Source organism: Gordionus sp. m RMFG-2023, chromosome 2, assembly GCF_954871325.1.
Source record: "Gordionus sp. m RMFG-2023 chromosome 2, tfGorSpeb1-WG-v2, whole genome shotgun sequence".
NCBI lineage: Eukaryota > Metazoa > Nematomorpha > Gordioida > Chordodea > Parachordodidae > Gordionus > Gordionus sp. m RMFG-2023.
In genome coordinates, this window is record NC_088776.1 from 13311264 (window position 1) to 13330415 (window position 19152).

Genomic DNA, 19152 nt, shown 5'->3' on the forward strand with positions numbered 1-19152 from the left:
AATTGGCAAACCAATATTTAAATTCACTTATTACTTCTAATTCGGTCCCTACCATATCTTGCAAATAAAAATTATATAAATACTGAATTTTATTTCTAATGTCATCCTAAATGTTCACAGATGGATTAGAGGATAACAAAATTTGAAAGTTACTTAGCAAAAGTTTATGGTTTAATAAACGTTCTTTAATCTGAGTTAAAAAAGTGTCCATAAGTAGTATAAAAATAATAATTTTGTATTACTCCTCAACTGATTGTAAGGAAATATTATTCCTATGTAGTTGTCTTGATACTATTCTTGGCATGCTTATTATCATATTATAAGATTGCACTTTTTTTTGAACTTTGTTAAAAATCGTTCTAAATTCACAATTAACCTTTTTTATATCTGTAAAATAGCATTATATGCATCTTCAGCTAAGATCAATGCCTGAACCATATCTTGGTTCACTCTTTGCAAGGCTCTGCATAATAATATTGTGTGACAGAAGAGAGTGTTAATGCAATTAATGGCCAATAAAAACTCAGGATCTTGAATCGCTTTCAAGATTCCATTGGCTTCTGCCACCACTGATGTATCTGTCCATCCACATATTTCCTCCAATGCAACAATTATCGGATCAACTAATTCAAGAAAAACTGCAACCGATTCATGTCGTAGGATCCATCTTGTAGGGCACATTTTCACAAGTTTATGATTATTACCAAATTCTTCCTTTGCCAGAATATTTTTGAGGACATTAGATCTTTTTGGATACTTGAACATTTCATATACCTTGCCTATTGTGCCTTTTTAAATATATGATTATAATTAAAATAAAAGTTTAATAAACCCATGGTACTACGAATAACGGGAATTGAGCAACAATCAGAAATGGCTAGATTTAGGGAATGCGATGAACAATATACATAAATTGCAGTAGGATATTTTTTTATTAAATGTGATAGAACACCAATTAAATGTCCACTCATAGCAGGGGCACCATCATATCCTTGTCCCCGCATAAAATTAACATTAATTTTAAATTTTTTAAGATAAACATCAATTGTGTCAGCAAGACATTCACCTCTCATATCTTGAATTGGAATAAATTGCAAAAAGTCTTCTTTTATTTGAACTTCATCTATATAAATGATAATAATTTGTATAAAATAAATATAAATTTTACCATTTTCAGAATATAAATATCGAGCAGACAAGGACATTTGCTCTATGCCAGATATATCAGTTGATTCATCTGCCAAGACTGAAAAGAATGGAGACTTGTTAATGTTGGCAACTACCTTTCTTAATATTAAATCATTACACACATCAATGATTTCGTTTTGAATGGTGGAGCTTAAATACGTAGCATTTTTCGGTGCATTTAATAAGTTAATCCTGAGCTCATCATCTCCAATTGCTCAGTTTCTGAGAATAGCTCTAAAGTTCCCATCATTTTCATTTGTATCATCCTTAAATATACAACCTGAATCTCGATGACCTCTTAATGCCATACATTGATTTCCACATGTAATTATTGCATCTATTATAGGAGATAATTTTCGTCTATTTTCATTTGCTATTTTCTTTTTACCTTGATCTTTATAAAAAATAAATAATTTTAAGGCCATAAAATATGAAACCCAAAAGGTTGTCCAATTAAACTGGTACCTTTGTGGGTCTCTTTAATAATTTTTAATGGTTTACCAATTGCTCTAAGAGTTGATATAATATTTTGTGTATTTTTATGGTATAAATTGTTTTGATGATTTTCAAAATTCTCTCCTGCATCTTTCCAACGTCTATATGGGCAATTCACAGGTCGCTTTAATTTTTGTTCACCTTTACCAGCATATTTTGGTCCAAATAGAACGCAATATTTACAATAAGCCCCATTTTGTGAAGGTGAGTAAGCCAACCAAGGCCAAGTGGTAAACCAATTAAATTGAAATTTTAATTTCCTTCTAGAAAGATCTCTTGGAAATTTATAATTATTGGGTGGCCTATATATACTCTCTAGTATATTAAAGTCTTTGGGGGCTACATCCAATTGAACATAATTGCTTATGTCAAATGGTAAAGTACCTAAATAAACTATTTACATATTTTTAAAATAGAAATTTTACTATTTATATTTTGAACACTTGACTGTATAAGATTTACTGCAGATCTTTCATCAACAACATTAACTTAAAAAAATGCAAATTACATAATGATATTAAAATAAAATACCTATTGGGACTACCTGGATGATAGGATTACTTTTCTCATTCTCTAGCACAATCTCTAATATTTGATCATCTTTTTGAGAATCAATAATAACTAATAATAATAATTATGTTAATATTCAAATAGTTCTTACTTGAATCAAGGTCTCTTATATTTAGAGAATTATTATCTTCCAGCAACATCACTAAAAAGAGATATATAAATTCATTATAAATATAGAATATACGTTCATCAATCCTTGTTAAATTTATTCTAATTTCCTTCTTTTTTGATATATTTTCATGATTGTTACATAATATTTCTGATACCCTATTTTCACTTGAAATTGAATCAATTTTCTTGCGATGATGATCTTGGTAGGAAATTAATGTTTATTATAATAAATATAGAATTACCTTTTTCATTTACATTCTTTAAAATATATTTTCTGATGTCCATATCAATCTTAAAACTAATATAATGCTTGTTGCTCGGTCAAAAAATTGCAAAATATATTTTAAAAATAAATTGGAAGGAAATTTTAAAAAAATGGGAATATGGTTATGTTAATTTTTTATTAAATTTATAAATTAATTTTATTAATAATTTTGTAATTAAATTTTACTTTTATTAAGAAAATAAATTAAAATAATTCACTATATAAAATTATAAAAAATCATATTTATATATTATTTTACTTAGTATTTTTATAGATCTATTAATAGTAATTATATAAATTTGACTTTTGTCTTATGACTTATATATGGCTTATATTTCATTTTTTAAAATACATTTTTGGTATCACTTTTTTTATATATATATATAAATCTTTTTAAAAAATATAAATTATAGTCAATAGTTTAAGTTTATAAAATTATTAACTCCCATTATTTCTTTCATTATGGTTTAAGAAGATAAATGCATACATTTTTAAGAGACAGGGAGTGGGGAGAGTTTAAAATGATATTTAAGAAAAGTGATATATTTCTGAAGGGGGGGGGGATTTCCCCTTGTACCCCCCCCTGGCTACGCCTATGCTTAGAGAGATGCACTTTGTAGACTGCAGATTCTTTTTGTTTTAATTATTGTTTTATGTCAATTATATTTTGGGGAAACAGTTTTGAATATTTTTTAAATATTATTTCCTTATAATTCACTTCTAATTATTTTGGATGTCCAAAGGAAGATACATAATCATGTGCCTAGTCAGGAATTTTTTTATGGATGGGAGCAGGGGCAGGGAAAAATTCTATAAAAATAATTCAAAAATTTATTACAAATAGTAACTAAAAAATTAACAATTACTTATACCGAAATTATTTATATATTTATCAAATTATATAATTTTATGGCTTAAATGCAGTTATAAATTATTAAATGTATATAACAGGAGTATAACGCTGAGGAGGAGGTAACAATTTGGTTTCGACATCTTTGGAATTGTCTGAAACAATTAAAAATAAAGCTATTACTATTATGGATCGCTATAAAACAAATATGTGCTGGAAAATAATTGCACGAAAATGTTATATTTTTGAGTAATTAAAATATATATAAATTTAAAAGAATTACTTATTAGGAAAAAATTGTCCAATTTCTAATTTATTAATTATATTTTTAAAAAATCGGATGTCAAATATTAATAAACAAGAATATTCTTGGAAATATTGCATGAGAACCACCAAAATATTTACAAAAAAAATATGCGATTTCTTTGTAAAAGCTAATTTTTAAATGATTTTAATAGTAATTTATAGTGTCGATACATGTAAATTAAAAGGGGAAATTAAGATATATTACCCATCAAGATTTCAAGAATATATCGAAGAAATTTTGGCTCACTTTTGGTGAAATCTCGAGACTTAGGTAACATTTAGTTGGCTGAAATTTTGATTTAGTCTTCTTTTTAAAAATTTACTAAATCAATACAAGTATTTGGTATGGGAAGTATTTTTATCTCTATTTTACTAGGAAAGTTCCCTAAGGATGGATATTAATGACCAAAATATGTATTACTTTTAATATATTAGCAAAATACTTTTAGATTTGAAAGGATTTTTTGATGAATTAACAGCCTTTCATTTATTTAACTAAAAAATAATCTAAAAGGATAATATTGCTAAAACCTCGATTAAGCTGATTTTTAAAATTTTATTTTAGGCCAAATACATTATTTACAAGCATCAAGATTCAACAAAAGCTTGCAAAAAGGTTTCTTTCGCTTCGTGAAATATCGAGTAAATAATATTTTTGAATGGGAATGAGATAAAGAGGATTATTATATAATATGTTTTATTTTTCCACTGCTCCTACAAAATATGAACTATAAGCATGGGTGCAAACCAATGTATGTGAATATTAGATACATAAAGATTTACTTTGACTTTAAACTCAACAATCACAAAATTTATGAGTAATCATCAACATTTGGCCTACTTTATGCTACTTCCAGGGCAAATAAATCAATATTATTTTTTTGAAAGAGATTGCATAAAATGCTAATATAATTAACTTATTTTCTAATACATTTTAATGCAAAGAAAAATGATGTCCTAATATAGAGTCTAGTAAGAAGAGAAATATATTTCAGACTACACAAGGGTACTTAAAATAGACTCCTCCAACTTCATAAAATACAAGATTACTTGATAGTTAAAGACTTATTGAAAAAGCTTTTAATTATATTTTGGTTTTCGGGGCACATTGGCTATGCGCCTGGTAGTAATCAATTATTATTGTTTAAATAAAATTTTACCTTCTAATTATTCCTCTAAGGATCCTACTAAAGGTCTTTAATCGGCAGGCGGGACGGGCGAGTTAAAAGATTTTAAATAATGGGCGGGTGAGCGATTAGGTTGGAAATTTTTTTAAAAAGAATGCACTGTTGGATTTGAATATAATCAGATTTCATTTTAAGTAAAAATATATTAAAATAAGATAAATAAAAAAACAAACTCAACCAATAAAATATTTTTCAAACATTGAGAGAGCGGACGGGTTAAAGAAATTTTTTATATAAATGGTAGGGCAAGCGGATATCTATTGTAGGCATTATCTTTGATCTGCCTCGAATTCAAATTCAACCACTGCAGTTTTATATCTTAGAGCAATAATAATTTCTCTAATTCTTTTGATGAGATTTTCAACAAAGTATACCTTTTTAATACCACCTACTGTAACCAGATTGTATAAACCATGACCCAAACACAAGTGGTGTTCATAATCACTTAATCGAAGACTTCTAACATTAGGCCCAGAATCTGTGATCATTGTATTTTTTTTCTTTTTTAAATTAAATCCTCTATCAAATCAGTTAGAATAGTCTCACCTGTGTGTTTTTGGGTAATAAAATGAGTTGTTAAAGTAAAGTAAATCATTACAAATTTATCATTTATTAAATGAAGTGTAAATGTAATATAGTTTCTTCTTCTGTATTGATCTGTCCACTAGTAATTGAGCAAAATTTTGTTGCTGTACATGAACTTTCATTGATAGGTAAACATCATTAAGAGCAGCACGGCTTAGTGTTGTCCTGTCTGGCAAATCAGAAATAGAATTGATAACTTGATATTACTAAAGTAAGTATTTTGAAATTTTTATTAGTGACAATTTATCAATAAGAAATAAATTTGGTAAAAATTTATTCTGGGTTGGAAAGCTATAGAGAAAAGAGATGATAAGGACAAATGAATATGAATTATCCAATATTATTTAAATTATTCATGTCTATGTGCAACATATTGTTGGCATGACTATGAAATTCAATTATTGTAAACCTTCCTCAGCAGCCAATGCCATTTCAATAGAACAAAAAAGACATAGAGGTAGATCTTAAAAGGTTCTTGTTAAATAATAATGGGAGTGTTTTAATTAATGTATAATATTATAGAAAATATACCAATTTTTTTATAAATTTGCTACCTTCAAAAAATCTTTAATTCCTATATTATCAATTAATTGAAAAGGTAATAAGTAAGCATAACATAATAACACATAGCTTCTTGCCAGAAGCCATTTTTTTAGAGGTTTTAGAATTTGTCTGGAATTTTGGTAAGATATAAAATATTTTTTAAAGCTTGCGATTTTGATAAAGTGCTTTCTTTAATATTATGATCAGAAGTCAAGTGTTTTAACAAATTTCCTGTGCTAATGTTGATTGAAAAGGGAATTTTATAGCTAGATTATATTTTACAAAACATATATTTTAATTTATTAAAGATTTTGGCTTAATATGAGAAAATAATATTGAAAAAAAATATACTGTGAAAAGGGCTTATTTGAATCATCATCGTTTATAATAGCCTTTTCTAAGCATCGATTACAGTAAAATTTGTTAGAATTTATGAAAATTATTTTATTATCTCTTTTTAAGTGTAAGAAACTAAGAAACCTTCATACAAATGATTTTTTATTTTTATTATTTACTGTTATAAAAATTATTTATAGATTATTAAATGTAGATGCATCCAGTTTAAAAATATGTAAAATTATATTAACTTTTGGAATTTTAGATTTTTGATTGATTGAATTCTTAAATGACATAAATATATATTATGATTTTAAAATATGTAGAAAATAAGAATTCATCTAAATCCAGATTGACATTAAAAAAAATTTCAACAGTGGTGTTGATCAATTATTAGAATAAAAAGGTAGCCGGCGTAACCAAAAATGTCGGCGGCGCATAGGTCTATTCACACTATCTCCCCTTTCTCATTCATTGCCTATCTAATTCATAACATTGGTGATTCCCATGCCCCACCCTCCCCTGGATAAGGTAACCATAGATACAAGCCCTAGTTTATATTATTTATTAAGGCTCTAAATAGCAATGTTAGGTGATGGAAAATATGGATCTAAAACGATATTTTTGACAATTACAATTCTATTCGTAATAATAAATGATTACTATAGACCAAAAGTGGTGATGATCATACTCACCCCCTTCATTCACATCCATTTTATTTGTATTTCCACTAAAGTTTGGACCTAGAAAAAACCTGAACTGGAACCCTCAGAACTAAATTAAATCTAAAAAGCTGAACTATAACCTATTTCAAAAAAGTATTCATTAAAATATATAGAACCGTAACCAATCATTTTTAGTCCAATTTGAAATTAAAATTGTGCTTAATTAATATTAATTCATTAAATTAAGGTTATTAAAATAAAAATTTGTTAAATTATACGAATTTCCATTAAAAAATATGATGTGACGCATTAGAATTCACACAATTTTAAACGTTTTTAATAAATCATTCTATAATTGAATAATACCATTTAATACTTTTTTTGTACCACAGTTATAATTAAGCAATAATAATGTCATTAACAGAGTTGAATACCACCAGCACATCCCTTTTCCCCGAAGACATATTAACTTCCTATTTATCTAGTTTGTGGGATAAAGCTGAGGAGGAAGTTATGAATCCTGATATATTAGTTAATATTAACGGTAAAAAAGTTGGCTGCAATAAAATGGCGCTGGGGGCATTTTCTCAATATTTTGATGAATCATTTGCCAGTCAAAAGAATTTGGATATCGTAGAATTTGATGTGCCCAAGAAATTTGTTGAAGTGCTAGGAGACCGTGCATTAAGAGTATTTGAGAAATGTTTAGAATGGATTCATACAGGAAATGTTGAGCTTGTAAAAAAGGATGCCAAAGAAATGTACAAGGCTTCTGTTTTGCTTAAAATGCCAAGATTAGTTCAGATTTGTAGGGATTTATGGCCAGAACCTTAAATTATTTAAATTTATGACTATTTTTTTTTTATATATAAATGATGAATTTATGTGCAAATGAGTGTTGTTATATTTTAATTTTTTTTATGTACATTTTTTAAATTTAATGATTTGGATAAAAAATAATTAATATACCGTATGATAAAATTTAGACTAATAACTGCATCTTGATAATTTTCCCAATTTTAATTGGTTGATTTCTTTTTTCTTCATTTTAAAAATTCAAAACACCTCACGCTAAAGGGACCTGGGCACAACAAACTATGGGGAACACTAGTCCAATCCCATATTATAAACCTAATTAAATCTATGGTTTAAAATTTAATCCTAAAATAGATAATTATGATACAATTATACATCATAAAAATAATATCTGCTTTACGTCACCTCATTAAAAATATTTTAATCAAAAATATGTTTTTATGATAAAATTGTAAAAAATGTTTATATTCAGTTTTAAACAAAAATAACTTTTTAATGATAAAAAATTCATGTTCAGTTAATTTCATCTTTAGTTTTACTAATATAATATGATTAAGTGATTAACCACATATAATATATCAAAAATCTATCATCGGTTTGAATTTTAAATAATTATTGTACTTTTTTATTTCATCGTTTGACAAAGGTATGCGCCAGGAGCACATGAGACCAAGGTATGTATGACCTTATTTCAAAAAAAATTAACATGTGAAATTTGACATTTAGTTCAAAGAATTAAATGATGAAAAAGTTATCTAAAATTTTATTAAAATATATATATTAATTATATTATAGGTATACTAAAAAACGTGTATTATAATAATCAGATTTGTTTGATAATCTAAACATTTTATTATAATTTACGATTTGAGAATAATTTAAAAAGGCGAGCATCCGGCTATGGTCCAATATAATTGGAACCCATCTAATTTATTTTAAAGAAAAAATTGAGCCTCTTGAGTTATTTTTGTCAAATCTTAAAATTTTTTATTCCAATTTTCTAAAAATAGACTTAATCAAATTAAAAGAATTAAGGATATTAAGTCGTATTTTTAATAAAATTCAAAATTTATTTTAAAAAAAACGAATGGCACATTTTTTTAGATTTTAAAAACGTAATGTTTTTTTTGTATATATTTTCGATGTAAGAAATAATTTTCTAAATTTTTTTTATAAATTTAGAGAAACCAACCAATAATGTTATATTATAATATACTTATAATTAATTATAAAATATATAAAATATATAATAAATAGAATATATAGTTTTTATATTATATATAATGTTAAAATTCTAGGTAAGATTAAAAAATACATCTTGGGAAAAAATTGGGCCAGTTACTTCAAACATCAGTATTTTTTAAAAATGAATTAATTACATGGTATTAAGTATTCGTAAGATCCTTTGAAAATGAATCCTATATTGCTAAAAAAATTTTTTACTCTAACCATTTATTTCTAAGCTCATTTTTTCGAAATTGAATGATTTGAGGATTTAGAGTTTTATTCTTATATATATTATTTCATCAGTTGTTAGTTGTTTCTTTTTTATAATATAATTTCTTACCATATTCATATTTCAAAAAAGTAAATTTCAAAAAGGGCGCTCAAAAAACTCGTATGAACCTCTAAAAAGTGGCGCCAAACCATTATATTTTATTTTTGATAAATTGCAGAATTTAAAAAGGTTAGTTTCGAGGATATAAATCATATATTATATTTAAAAAATTTATATCTGATCTCAAAAAAAATTATAGCCCCATATGCATAATGTAGTTATATATTATAGCTTAAAAAATTAATCGAATTGCATATTCTAGAAGAAAACCCTGAGGTTTCTCCTCTATATATTTTTAAATATCTGGCAGCAGATTTTCAAATATATAGCCTGTCATTAGTTCAAATTTTATTAAGATTAGATGAGCAAGATAAAAATTAAGTAAATATATACAAAAAATGACGTATAAATATGTTTACAATTAACCCAATAATCAACAATACGTCTATAAATATATGGCAATATATGATAATTTTAAAAAAAATTCTATTCCTTCTAGTGATCATTAGTAATTTTTACTATTGTTAAGCAGGCTTTCAGGGGAAAGCATGATTGCTTATTCAGATAAAAACTAAATTATAAATAAATATATAACAGCATTCGCATAAAATAAGATTACATTAAAATTACTTGAAATTAAAAGAGTGGCACTCTTTAAGAAAATGGAAAAAGGAGCGATAGCTCCCTTTAAAAAGTGGGAATATAATTCTACTTGAAAGCTCTGAATTGTAAATTAGTTTCTTTAAACATGTAGCGTTAACAATTCATTAAAAGATAAATGATATCACCAAAGAAGGACACATGCGTGCACTGCTCAGCACATTTGAATTTAATTTATGTCAACCTAGTATATTTTTTTTGGTTATGATTTGAAGTTTTTGGAGACGATTAACATTCATTTACATTCATATTTTTTTCATCTTATTTTACAAAATACATAATCAATTCAAAATGACGAAATTTTAAAAATTCAGGGCCGGACCATGAAATTATAAGATTTAATTATGCCGATTTATATAAAAACAAAAGGTCAAAGTAGATCTGCATAACATAATTATTTAGGTTATATATGTTTTTGGTATGCAATAAGATTATTGTATAAATTCTATTCAAATTTTTTTTTGGTAAAATCAATTTTTTTTTAATCAATTCTTTTTTTTATATAACAAACTAGACTTGTTTTTCTTTACAAAAAAATTTAAAAAGTATAAAATTTTTTTTTTAACAATCTACAATAAAAAAATCCTAATCATGCCAGGTATATAATTTTAAATTTTCTTAGTTATTGAATGAATGTGACTATGTTTCTTGTACATTGCAAATTTTTTGAAAATGAATAAATTTTTAAAGTAATTTAATCCTTCAATAAATGATTTAATAATGTTTTTTAATTTTCCACTTAAATTTTAATTTTTTCCTAATTTTATGAAATCGTTATTCTAGATATGTATAAAATATGTCATGGGGTTTATATGAGTTATGTGTCATGTACTAATTTGAAAAATTTTAATAATTTATAACGAGCGCTTTCTTACAAGATATGGCTTTACCCGAATTGTTTTTCAGCATATGTATAGCATCTACCTTGAAAATTGTGCTACGTAATTTTAATTTTAATGTTCAAAAAATCGATGGTAACAATTTAAATATTGATAAAATTAGACCGCGAGATTGTCTGGCATTATTAAATATTGAGGCAAAATCTGGTCGGTCTTTCAAAATAATAAAGATTTGTCCACACCTTAAATTCATTAACTCTGCACATACAATTTTTTTGATGTCTATTGTTCGCTTTTCATACAAATCTGAACCTTTTTTTATTCATACAGATCTTTTAAACCCGGTATTTTTACTTTATTTGCTCTCATTACCATACCTAACATCAATGGTAGAAGAGAATAATCGAATAATGAGTGCTAGCAGATCAAATCAAAACGAAAAAGCAGTTAAAACTTTATTAAATCAAAGAATCAAAGCCCTTCGAGTTAAACAAACTATTGTTCCTGCCCAGGTGAAGCATATTTTTGGTCCGGTTCCGGTCAAACAAATTATTACTCAAGTTCCAACCAGCACCTTTACATCTCCTCCTCCCACAATTACCACAACAAAGTCTCCCGAAACTATTATAAATGAATTTTGCAAAGATAAGGATGTAGGCCTATATGCCAATTACGATGCTGATTGCCGCTCATTCTATGTATGTGGACCTAGAAGCGATCTGAAACTATGCCCGTTCAATACCAGATTTGATTCCACACTGAATATATGTAATTGGCAAAACTTAGTTAGGTGCGAAATAGAATGTATAGCTAGAGGAAATATCATGCTAGGTAAAGTTTTAATTATCAATAATATTGTTTTAATTTAAAAAAATATTAAAAAATTTATATTCGCGAAACCATAATATTTGATTTATTTTATAAAAACAAAAAAGAATGAATTTAAATTTAAAAATGGATTATCTTTTCGATCAACAGGTGTTGCAAAATATCAATGTTCGAAGTTTAACGTATGTTATAATGGACTTGTAGTTTTGCTAGAATGCCCAATGAATACAGTTTTTAATAATGATATTCAAAATTGTGATTTTAAAGACAAAGTTGACTTAGCAACTTGTAAAGAAAAGAAACAAAATTAAAAAAATATTTTAATAGATTATTTATTAGATATTTTAATAGATTTATTTATATGTGTAAATTTTGCAAAACAATTTTTATATAATGTCTTTTTTACTATTTAAAATTGGAAATAATGTAGTCATGAAATTATGAAATAAAATGTGTATTCTGCTCATGGTAGTTTTTCAGAGGGGGGGGGGTATCTATGGGATTATAAATTTATGATAAATCCATATCCTAAGTCTTTGTAAAAGTGTCAAATATTTGTAATTTGTAATCGTGTGACTGTGAGAGAGATTAATTTTTTTACAAATAAATCGCCCCTAATTGTTCTTTCTTTTTACGTTTTGTGTTAGAAATGCTGCCATTTTAATGAAAATTGCCTTAATTAAAAAATGATCGTTTCTGTTAGAAATGGATCATATGTTATCTTCAAATTGTGAACGACTTTTCAATCCCATTATTAGGCAAAATAAATCTAATATATTTAAAATTCAGGCCGGGCCGGACCTAAAAATATAAAACAAGGCCGAGGCCGAAAAATTATTTAAAAAAAAATCCGGGCCTGGCCTTGCAAATGGTATTCCTTCAGATCTCTGATTTATATATTGAAGTAAAAATCCAATATCAGCTTTAAAAATGAAATTTGGCAAATATTTGCAAGCACCAATTCTGAAGCCTACCCAGCTATGTGCAAAATTTTTAGTAGGCTTACATAATATTATTTTTGTTATAATCTTAATCGAGCCTTTTTTTAAAATCGACCGAATCGGGCTTTTAACAACACTAGCATACAACACTAAATTGAATTACGTAAATTAGAAAATATTATCATCACCGTTTTACCTTATTTTAAAAGACATGTGTTATTTAGCTCAGAAGACTAAAACGCTAAGCTCATTTATACAGATTTAAAACTACAAGCTATTAACTTAATTTCCAAAATTATTTTGCTAAATAATAATTTAAAAAATATTATCAACTTTTTACTGTATTTCAAAAACTTATGATATATTGCTCAGAAAAAATAATAAACGCCATGCTTAATTACACATATTTAAAACTACAAGCAATTTTTACTAAATTTCCCAATAGATAATTTTATTAAGTATTTTTATATTTTCTCACAATTTAATTACTCAGAAAAAATAATATATCACTCAGTATAATATGTTTTTATATGTTTTTTTAAAGTCCTTTTAACTTAAGCATGATATTTTGTTTGTTAAAAAGATTATTACTCTAGGTCTTTCGGTTTATATAACGGGAAAGGGGGGGGGGGTAACAACTTAAAAAAAATATATAGATAAGAGTATCAAATGAAATGATTCTAAGTACTATTAGATTGCTCATCACTATATCTAGACCTTCGAGTCTATATCATGATGAGGAGGATAAGATATTTCAAAACCTTTAAAACACAATTTATTCGTATGTGGAGGGGGAGAGGGGTTATACCGACCTTTTCTAGCATTGTAAACATGGTTATAAAGATTTAATGAACTAATTGTTAAAAATCACTTGGTAAAAATTCTTACCTCTGAGCAGTGGCGTAGCTAGAAATTTTCCTTAGAGGGGGTCCATACATATAAAAGCCTGGGGGGCGAAGCCCTCCAGACCCCTTTAACGGGCCTTCGGCCGGGTTTATCTTTAAAATCAATAACCATATCTTCGATAATATATAATAAATATATTGCATCGTAGATTATTCTCAATGACTTTATAATAATACTACCCAGAATAATTTCAATAGTAATATAATATCCTTTCACAAACATCAAAACCAAAAAATATATATATTAATCGTATTTATTTGATATAAAGTAACTTTTAAGTCTTTTGAACGTATAATCTAAAAAAAATTTTGCTCTGGGAGGGGTCCAAACCCGAAAACCACCCCCGTAGCTACGCCACTGCCTCTGAGTCAGGCACATACAGCAGAGGGAAAGAAGGGGCAAGGGGACAACCCCCCCCCTTTCAAAGCACAGATATATTTTTCAAATATATTGTTGTTTATATTAATTTATATTTTATAATATAATCCTATCTATTTCTTTTTAAATATATATTTAATTACTTTCATTCATCACATTCATTTACTAAGTTATTTTATCAATTAATTTAGATTCCAAATTTTCCTTGGGGTGATATTTATCTATTATTTTCAAATTTCTAGTAGCGTAATATTTATCTATCATTTACAAATTTCTAGTCAACTAATAATTATGGACATAAGAAATTTTTTGAAACATATTGATGATGATAAAATTCCTAATCATCTTACAAAGAAGCAAAAAAATACAAATAATTTTATAACATTTTATAATTAGCCTAGAAGAAAGACATATACTTATTAAAAAGTATTAAAAATACCTATAATAAATATTTTATTTAATAATAGATTTACATTCCACCCTTCAATTTTAATATCCAAACTTTATTATGTGCTAATCGAAAGTTAAAATTTTAAAACAGCTATTTTACTAGATTGTTATGGCTAGCATATTCTATCCGAGACAATGAAGCTTATTGCAAAATATGTGCCCTGTTTGGCCCAAGATATGCTGAAGGAAACTCAGTTAAGCTTAACAGTCTTTTTAAGACTCCATTCAACAAGTACAAAGATGCTGGATAAATCTTTGACAATCATCAATAAATAAATTTTCACATGAAGATTTCTTCAAATTAATTCAAAGTGGGGATATGATTCTCATTTCATCACATATTGACAAAAGGATTAAAATATCAAATGAAAAAAGATTTAAGATCAAACTAACTATTGAGGTCATTCTATATTGTGGAATACAGGGCCTATAATTATATGGCCATTTGGATTCAGGAAGCTTAAATTTCAATAATAATGACAGTGAAGGTAATTTTCATGGTCTTATAAAATTTAAAGCTTTAAGAGATTCTGCATTAATGGAATACCTCAAGCGACAAAATATTTTAAACAGAATTATTTCTGAAACTCCTTGTCCAATAAGGAGAAAAAAATTGCAAAAAACTTGTCCAAGATGGAGTCTTCACAATCTAACAGTAACAGCTTTTATGGAGTTAGAAGAGCCAATTATTATGCTTCTATTGAAATATCACAATGGCTTGAAAGAGATATTTCCTCAGAAGCAGCAGATTATTGGATTCAATACTTATACCAAATTTTTTCTCATTTGAATGTATTAACAAATTATCTAATTATACAATTATTTTATGTAATACTTTTCAAAAAAATGACATTTACTTGTTTGAAACGATGATAAGCGGAGAGCATTTTATTAGAAATGTTAAATCAATAAAAGAGCTATACAAATTTAATATTTGTTACTCGACTTGCAGCAAGGCAAGCCCATCGTCCAAACATTAATATAGGGTCAGTAGAAGAGTATTATAAAATAAATGTCTTTATCCCTCTCTTAGATACATTTATAACCCAAATAAATGAATGGTTTTTAATTCATCAGACAGCACTTACCAATCTGCAGATATTATTTTCTACAAAAGCCTTTCCAACCTTTTTTAGGTGGTGATTGAAAAAAATAAAATATTTGGCAGATTTGATGAAGATGTTAAAGTATCTTATGATTCCTTGCCCAATATGGTATAAAAGATTAACTATGGTTGATATAGTCCCAAAAAATGCTATGGATGCTTTGCATCATTTCAAAGATCTTTTAGATTATTTTCCTAATGTATTAAAATTATTACATGTATTAACAACGATTCCCATTAGTATTGCAACTAATGAGAGAACATTCTCTTCTTTAAGAGGAATAAAAATATACCTAAGAATTACAAATTCTGAAAGTAGATTGAATGGTTTGGCCCTTTTGAATATTCATAGACATTTGACGAGATAATTTAAAAATTAGCTCAATTCCAACGAAAATGGAATTTTACATTATAAATATATAATATGCATCTTAATAATAATTTTTGTGCAATTTTATTTTTTTATGTATTATATTTTTTTTATGAATACTTTATAAGTTATTACATACAAAATACAATTAATTATTCCTAAGAAACTTGTGTATTAATTTATGTTTCCAAAATTGAAAATTTTTTATACTTTATATATAAATTTTAAAGGCAAAAAAATTGAAATTTTTATTTGGGTCATTTATTTTATAGTGATTCATATGCTTGTTATATCCACTTAATATTATTAATTCACATTTTTTATAGTTATTCATAAGCCGCCGGTTATATCCATTTAATATTTTTTAATTTGCATTTATTTTATAGATTTTTATATCAAATTAATTTAAAATTTTGTTTCAAAAATAGTTATTAGTCCTAATAAATTTATGCTTAAAATTTTGTTTCAAAAATAGTTATTAGTCCTAATAAATTTATGCTTGATATTTTTAAATTACAATAATTTTGTCTTAAAAAAGTTTTATTATCTCCCACCATAGCAAATTCCTGCGTGCGCGCCTGCTCTGATTATTTTTAATTTTCATCGAGTAAAGAAAATTCTAAGCATTTCAGAATATTCGTAAAATTTCATTTTTAATTGCATTAAGCGCATTTAAATTTTTTTTACAAACTATGTTGGAATGGGGGGAGGAGGGGGGTGGGGTTAATTGATTAAGGTAACAAACTGAATCTATAATGCCCCCTCCGTACTTTCGACCATGAGTGAGAGAGATTATTTATTTTTTTGTCACATCAGATGAAGGTCACATGCTTACTTAAGACAATAAATAATAAAAGATCCTTAAAACAATTCGCGTTTATGATTTATGGAACTACTGTGGGTAAATTATTATTGAATATGTTATTTTTCTTTAATAAATGCATTTGTAATATATATTGTCGCTGTAATGCTCTTGCGTCAACGACTTTGCGCAAATATATTCGCGGTATGAAATTTGCTATAAAAGCATATAGATAAAGATTTCGAAGTTTCTCTAAAATGTATTCACCATGAACTTCGTTATACTTTACCACACTTTCTCATAATTGGGTAATTCTTGTCATTTATATATATTTATCAGATCTTAGAAACCTTTTACTATTTGATTATTCAGATGTGCTCCCATTTCATGAAATAAAAAACAAAATAAAATAGATATAAAAAATTTATGACAAAAATGAATAAATTTATAAAATTATTGTTATCACAAGATTTTTTGAAAAACAATAAAGAATGCCCTGACCTAGAGCGTTTTTCCTTTTCATAAATTGATTAAAAAAATTATTATCGTTTTTGCTTGTCGCTTTTTTCTTTTTCAATCAATGTGCAGCCCGCAAGCAATGCTTAACAAATATCGAAATTAATCTGAACAGTTTTTAAAATTAAGTCTTGTATCATAGGGACAAAATTTGAAAGCATGGTCAAGATAATGTGAACCATAGGTGTTGACAAAGGGTGCAGCCCTTCGGAAATATGCAAGCTTCCAAAATATCATTTTAAGCTAATAAACCCCCGCCACCTTACTCCTTACGAAGTATAATTTAAAAGAAAAATAAGAAAAAATTAATAATTTTTTTAAATAATGATTATAATATGATTCAAAATTTCAGAAAAATGAATTAAAAAAAATAAAAACCAATTTTTTTAAAAAAGAATATATCGCGGCCCATGGTCTGCAATAGGTGGACCAGTGGGTCTATTTCAATAAGAAACATAAGAAAAGGCTACTATAATTAATGAGTGGATATCTTTTTTCTTATTATTTAAATTATATGCACAAAACATTTTTTAAAGAAATTTTAAACAAATATTAAAATAAATACGAAAAAGATAAATATAATATTTGGGATAATTTCATACAACATTTATTTATACAACCATAACAATATATATAGATCCGGATGTCACATTATAATATATATTATGGGTGATAGGTAGTTAACCTTCACTCAATATTTTATTAATCATTATAAAATATATCTAATTAACGTATATACTAATTCATAATTTACAAATGTAATATGATATATTCAATCATATATTTCCATAATATCAATAATACATATATGTATATGTATACTTTCCTCATTACTACATCCATCAATAATTGAAAGGAAATCTACATCTCCTAGAGGCATCCACGTCCACGACTTAAAGTTTCTTCTAAAAAATCTCTCATTTTGGTGGCCATTTACCTTTACAGTATGGTGTTACCTTTTTTTAACATCCACTCTTCTCCCCCCAATCAAAATGATTTATCAAAAGAATATCACTATTAGCTGCCTTGGTACAATTGATCTCTCCTATAGCATCAATATCGTTTCCCTTGTTGATTGATCTCACCTAGAGTATGAATATTGTTTTCCTTGTTGACTGATCTCAACTAGAGTATGAATATTGTTTCTCTTGTTGATTGATAGTCCACCGGAGCATCAATATCGACGAATAGTCCCCCGGAGTATTCTTATCGATTCCATTGTACGCTTGATCTCACACCGTACTATCGTTAACAAGTCCATGTAGATTGGTGGACATTGTGCTTGAACTGCCCACTAGGTCACGTTATCCTAGAGTTGGCCAAGATATCGCTATCATCCTTGGATGGCCTATGAGATAATCCATATCCTTAAATAGCAAAAGAAGTAATCTTTTAACCCAAATACGGCTACATGACTCACGGAAGCCTCATTAGTTTATGTATAGGTCATGTGATTTGAGAGCCCAAAGTCCTCATATCTTTAGGTCTACATTAACCAGGTTATTCTATCAGTATCTATTTTCCCAATATCCAAATAAGCCAGGTTTTTTTATCAGTAACCTTTTTTCCAATGTCATGTAAATGTCAATATATCATTAGTATCCATGTTTTTACAATTTTATTTCCCGTAATGTTCTATTTTTACTGGATCATCAATTTCCCACAATTAATTTCATATCATCACAAATATTCTAGAATTATTCCCCAAATTTAAATAATTCATTTAATAATCATAATTTTATCATTCTCATTTTTAATAATTGTATTGTAAATATACTCCATTCTTCTGCAATTTCATTCAATATAATCACCTGAACATCTTATTTGCATCAAAAATAAAGATTTTATTATTTTCTTTCTTTTGCATTCATTCATTAACCAT

At 26.6% G+C, this 19152-nt stretch overlaps 1 protein-coding gene across 1 annotated transcript; it reads right to left on the minus strand.

Annotated features, from left to right (window-relative positions):
• Positions 1–381: 381 nt before the first annotated feature.
• Positions 382–5988, minus strand: LOC135924086 (52 kDa repressor of the inhibitor of the protein kinase-like). The gene is made up of 7 exons (XM_065459134.1): positions 5967–5988; positions 2345–2395; positions 2215–2304; positions 1626–2067; positions 1169–1338; positions 833–1123; positions 382–788 (listed from the first exon to the last, which is right to left on the minus strand). The coding sequence occupies exons 1-7, from the start codon at positions 5986–5988 to the stop codon at positions 382–384; spliced, it is 1473 nt and encodes a 490-aa protein (XP_065315206.1).
• Positions 5989–19152: the final 13164 nt, after the last annotated feature.

Excerpts from the sequence above, each read along its gene's own strand:
- LOC135924086 (XM_065459134.1), bottom strand. The coding sequence starts at position 5,988 with ATGGCATTGGCTGCTGAGGAAG. Across the intron at positions 2,305-2,344 it reads TATAAGAGACCTTGATTCAA|TTATTATTGATTCTCAAAAA; the intron begins GTAAGAACTATT and ends TATTATTATTAG. Across the intron at positions 1,339-1,625 it reads TTAATTGGACAACCTTTTGG|CTCCACCATTCAAAACGAAA; the intron begins GTTTCATATTTT and ends TACGTATTTAAG.